This window comes from Cherax quadricarinatus, unplaced genomic scaffold (genome assembly GCF_038502225.1).
Source record: "Cherax quadricarinatus isolate ZL_2023a unplaced genomic scaffold, ASM3850222v1 Contig1023, whole genome shotgun sequence".
Lineage (NCBI taxonomy): Eukaryota > Metazoa > Arthropoda > Malacostraca > Decapoda > Parastacidae > Cherax > Cherax quadricarinatus.
This window is the reverse complement of record NW_027196049.1, coordinates 14,845-20,688: the sequence shown is the minus strand read 5'-3', so window position 1 is coordinate 20,688 and position 5,844 is coordinate 14,845. Positions and strand designations below refer to the sequence as shown.

Genomic DNA, 5,844 nt, shown 5'->3' with positions numbered 1-5,844 from the left:
TTTTTTGACCGTTTAGCGGTTTAGCGTTAGTGGAGCTAATTTTTTAGTTAGCGGATTACATAAGAACATAAGAAAGAGGCACACTGTAGCAGGCCTACTGGCCCATGCGAGGCAGGTCCAAGTCTCCTACCGGCTTAATCCTATGCCCAACCTAATCAGGTCAGGTCACATTCACTTAAGGAAGGCGCACGGCGTCTGAACTGGTAGCACAAGCTAGTCAGGTCCAACTCACACACACCCACATCCACTCATGTATTTATCTAACCTATTTTTAAAACTACACAACGTTTCAGCCTCAATAACGGTACTCGGGAGTTTGTTCCAGTCATCCACAACTCTGTTACCAAGCCAGTACTTCCCTATATTCTTCCTGAATCTGAATTTTTCCAACTTAAAGCCATTGCTGCGAGTCCTGTCTTGGCTAGAGATTTTTAGCACATTAATGTTAATGTTGCAGTTTAAAAACTGTAGTGTAAAGCACCCTTCTGGCAAGACAGTGATGGAGTGAATGATGGTGAAAGTTTTTCTTTTTCGGGCCAACCTGCCTTGGTGGGCCACCCTGCCTTGGTGGGCCACCCTGCCTTGGTGGGCCACCCTGCCTTGGTGGGACACCCTGCCTTGGTGGACCACCCTGCCTTGGTGGGCCACCCTGCCTTGGTGGGTCACCCTGCCTTGGTGGGTCACCCTGCCTTGGTGGACCACCCTGCCTCCTCGATCATATCTCCCCTAATTCTACGCCTTTCGAGAGAGTGCAGATTCAGGGCCTCAGTCTATTCTCATAGGGAAGATTTCTGATACATGGGATCATCTTTGTTAAGATAAGATAAGATAAGATTTCGTTCGGATTTTTAACCCCGGAGGGTTAGCCACCCAGGATAACCCAAGAAAGTCAGTGCGTCATCGAGGACTGTCTAACTTATTTCCATTGGGGTCCTTAATCTTGTCCCCAGGATTCGACCCACACCAGTCGACTAACACCCAGGTACCTATTTGCTGCTAGGTGAACAGAACAACAGGTGTAAGGAAACGTGTCGAAATGTTTCCACCCGCCGGGAATCGAACCCGGGCCCTCCGTGTGTGAAGCGGGAACTTTAGCCACCAGGCCACCGGGCCACTTCCTCCTCCTTTGTACGTTTTCCAGAGCATTTATGTCCATTCTGTAATACGGTGACCAGAACTGAGCAGCATAGTCTAAATGAGGCCTAACCAAGGATATATAGAGTTGAAGAACAACCTGAGAACTTCTATTATTTATACTTCTAGATATGAAGCCAAAGATTCTGTTCGTTCTATTGTGAACACTAATGCACTGTTGTCTTGGTTTCAGATTACTGCTAACCAGAACTCCTAAATCCTTTTCGCAATCAGTAATATTAAGATCTACATTATTTAGTTTATATGTGGCATGGTTATTTTCCTGTCCAATATTTAGAATTTTGCATTTGTCAATATTAAATTGCATCTGCCACTTCTCTGACCACTGCATCAGTTTATTCAAATCATCCTGGAGTGCTCTAATGTCCTCGTCAGAATGAATTTGAAGGCCTATTTTGGTGTCATCAGCATGCTTGATTATGTCACTATTTTTTGCCTTATTTATGTCGTTTATGTAGATTGTGAACAACAAGGGGCCCAGCAGTGACCCCTGTGGAACACCGCTCGTGACGCTTCCCCATTCTGATTTCTCCCCATTTACTCAAGCTGTCTGCTGCCTATTTGTAAACTATCCCTCTATCCAGGAAAAAATTTCTCCTATTCCGTGTGCCTTAAGTTTCCTCAATAGTCTCTGATGTGGGGCCCTGTCAAAATCCTTACTTAAGTCCATATACACAATATCATATTCATTACTATGATCTACCTCCTCAAATACCTTAGTGAAAAAATTAATAAATTCTCAAGGCAGGAACGCCTTTTTTTGTAAAACCATGCTGAGATACTTTGATTAATTTATGCTTTTCAAGATGGCTACGAACTGCCTCGGCAGTTATTGATTCCATAAATTTTCCCACTATGGAGGTTAGGCTTATTGGTTTATAGTTCGAAGCTGAGGACCTGTCACCTGCCTTGTAAACAGGTATTACATTAACGGTTAGTCAACTTTTTGGTTAGCTGTGTCCACCACTGACTTTATTACCTGTAAAAGTATACATATGTAACCCCGTCAATTGTTAGTATACATGTTTCACTCTCTCACTTGTAATATTATACATATTTTAATCTAATACTTGTATTTTAAATTTTATTCCGTTACTTTTAATATTATACATACATCAATTATGTCATCATATTTTCAGGTCTGATGATGTGACGAGTTATCAGGGGAAGCCTACGTAATACCTCTGTCAGCAGTATTACCTGCAGAAGCGTCAGGACCTCTGTCAGCAGTATTACCTGCAGAAGCGTCAGGACCTCTGTCAGTAGTATTACCTGCAGAAGCGTCAGGACCTCTGTCAGCAGTATTACCTGCAGAAGCGTCAGGACCTCTGTCAGCAGTATTACCTGCAGAAGCGTCAGGACCTCTGTCAGTAGTATTACCTGCAGAAGCGTCAGGACCTCTGTCAGCAGTATTACCTGCAGAAGCGTCAGGACCTCTGTCAGCAGTATTATCTTCAGTATCATGGCTTCAATAACTAAAGAGGAACATAACGGATTCAGATTTATTAAGGCTTTAAATCAGTGTGGTAGAGGAGTCTTGTACAACACACTGTGTTGGGGAACTCCACATAAACCTGCAAATGTAAAATTGGATGATTACTTGGGTACCTTAGATGAAAAATCAACAGCAAACTACTCAAAACTCACAAATAATCATAAAAAGTTCGACAACATTCAAAAAGAATTGATAAATAAGAATCCAGATGGATCAGAGTTTGACCTGACTCTGCTGTACCGATGCATCAAGCTAGCCTGTGAGGATGTAGCCTCTTTCAATGATAAAAAATGGATCACTCCCAGTACAGAAATGGAGTACTACATCACAGAAATAAAGAGCATGAGGAACAATGCTCTTCACAGTACATTTGCATTTTCTGATAGAGATTATTTAAAAAATATGGAAGATTTAAGGAAGGTGTTAAGCGAGTGTCTTAAGACGTCTGGAGTGAGGTATAAGAGAGACGAGGATGAAGTGGAGGAGAAAATCAAGGAGATGAATGGTGACTTGGATCACATTATGCAAGAGATTCTTGGCAGGGAAGAAATACTCGCCTGTTATAGTGTTGATATGAAATATCTTATGATTAACGACAGTTGTGATCAGCTGACGAAGAGTTTACAAAATATCACTTATATCAATCCCGTGTCTTTCATAATGAAAGATTTGCGACTTAAAGTAGACCAAATTTTTGTTGATATCGAAATCAACCAAGGGAAACGTAGAGATGATGGTAAACACGCAGATTATCGTAATCTTCTCCAGTTTCACCAAACCACAGCTCCATCTTCGAGCTCTGTTTCACAACAACATTGTACCCCTGCACGACCTCAGGTTCTCCTCCTTGAAGGTTTGGCAGGAAGCGGCAAGACTACTCTAGTAAAGCTGGTAACAGAGGAATGGACACAAGGTAATCGAAGTAACATTAAAGGCTTGGATAGTTACGAACTCCTGCTGTGGGTACAGTGCAGAGACCCTACCATGAAAACTTACCAGGATCTCCTGGATCACTTGATACCAGATGTATCAACAAAATTCAGAAATTTCCTGCCAAGATTAATGAAACTTTGTAAGGTTTTAATTGTTGTTGATGGTCTGGATGAACTCAATGAAAGCTCAAGAAATTTAGTCAGTAGTCTTCTATACGAATTCCGGAACTCGCCTTTTGCAACTTTTATATGCACCTCGAGACCTGAGAAAGTTGATATGTTTATTAGCACGATCCCTGAAGCATACGATGTGACGAATGCTGAGATACGAGGCATTTCTAAAGAAAAAATGCCAGAATTTGTTCGTCGGACTCACCAGGCGATAACTAATCTCACGAACAGTAAGAGAAGCACAGAAGATCTAGTTAAAAAACTAATGAAAGTTGAAGGCGTTCAGGAACACTTACGACTGCCAATGAATTTAACATTTTTTGTTTACATCTGGGACCAGGCGCCTGATGAGCTGGACATTATGACCATCACACAAACTGATCTCTACCATGAAATACATCATTTGTGTCAAGGAATGTTACTAGACAGGTTATCAAATTGTCCACAAACTAAAGCTATGCCTGAAAGAAACCTTAAGTTCAGAATTCAAGAAATATTGAGGCTTCTTTATATAACATCACTTGAGTGCCTCTCACGTGAACAGTTGACTCTTGAAGAAGAAGCTGTAGAACGACTGTTATCTGCTTGTAACAAACATGATTTACCTTACGAAGAGATACTTTCTGCGTTTTTGAGTTTGAAGTCAATTTGGACGTTTCGAGGCATCGAGAAGCGATATTCTGCACCTCACAAGGGAATCCAAGACTTCTTCAGTGCTTTACATATTGTGATGACACTCCAACATCAGCTGAAGACTTCTACACTTCCAGTCCTGTGTATGCTACCTCAACCATCTCTCGTGTCTTGCCAACCATCAGCCACCTTAACATCACCCTTCCCTACACCAGCATTACCTACAGCACAGTCTACATGGGCACAACCTACATCAACCACAGCACCACCTGTCACCATCAGAGGAGTGTTAGAACAGAGCGTCGGAACAGCCGGGGTAGACATGACTAAGTTCCATAACGTTCTAGTACATGTGGCTGGTCTACTGCATGTATTGCTAAATCAAGTTCCTGAGGCAATCGCGCATGAAATTGTTCATCTCGTGCACCAGTCAGGTATGAGAGACATAGACAAATGGCTAGACTTCCTAGAAAACACCAGATGCAACGATAACATCGCTAAGGCAATAGCTCCCTTTATCAATAATGATAATATTAAGGTTGTTGATCATCGAGTAGAAAGCTACAAATCTCTGCTATCACATCTTAGACCATCCAAGGTAATAATTGATATCACTGGTGATCCTGCTGACCTGCCTGTATTGCTGGACCTGCTCGCTATCCTCACCTGTCACAACCACCGCTGTATATGTCTGCAACTGCACCACCACTACAGTCACGATGCAACACCAACTTCTGACGACATTTTACAACGGGTTCAGCCTCCGTGAGTTGCTAACATTGATGTTACTGTTGACGATAACAATATCCTGTGTCTATATATTATTTGTTATTATTAAGTGTTTGATGTTAGTTTGACATTCTGTTGTTGACATTGACGATAATATTGTTAATATTAATTTTGCAGTTATTACTGGTTATGTTGGTAATGTTGTTAGTTTTGAAATGTTGGTGCTAATAATGTTAATATTGATGTTTATATATCATTGTAGGAGTTATCAGTTTTAGTGCTGACATTGTTGATGTTGTTGGTGTGGATGTTAGTGAGAGGTAGATGTTGTTAGTGTGGATGTTAGTGAGAGGTTGAATTTGTTGGTGTGGACGTTAGTGAGAGGTAGATGTTGTTAGTGTGGATGTTAGTGAGAGGTTGATGTTGTTGGTGTGGATGTTAGAGAGAGGTTGATGTTGTTAGTGTGGATGTTAGTGAGAGGTTGATGTTGTTGGTGTGGATGTTAGTGAGAGGTTGATGTTGTTAGTGTGGATGTTAGTGAGAGGTAGATGTTGTTAGTGTGGATGTTAGTGAGAGGTTGATGTTGTTAGTGTGGATGTTAGTGAGAGGTTGATGTTGGTGTGGATGTTAGTGAGAGGTTGAATTTGTTGGTGTGGACGTTAGTGAGAGGTAGATGTTGTTAGTGTGGATGTTAGTGAGAGATTGATGTTGTTAGTGTGGACGTTAGTG

General features: G+C 41.5%; 1 protein-coding gene across 1 annotated transcript; it reads left to right on the top strand.

Moving 5' to 3' along the window:
• Positions 1 to 2,298: 2,298 nt before the first annotated feature.
• LOC128701501 (uncharacterized) lies at positions 2,299 to 5,339 on the top strand. The gene has a single exon (XM_070080806.1). The coding sequence runs from the start codon at positions 2,618 to 2,620 to the stop codon at positions 5,153 to 5,155; it is 2,538 nt and encodes an 845-aa protein (XP_069936907.1). The 5' UTR covers positions 2,299 to 2,617; the 3' UTR covers positions 5,156 to 5,339.
• Positions 5,340 to 5,844: the final 505 nt, after the last annotated feature.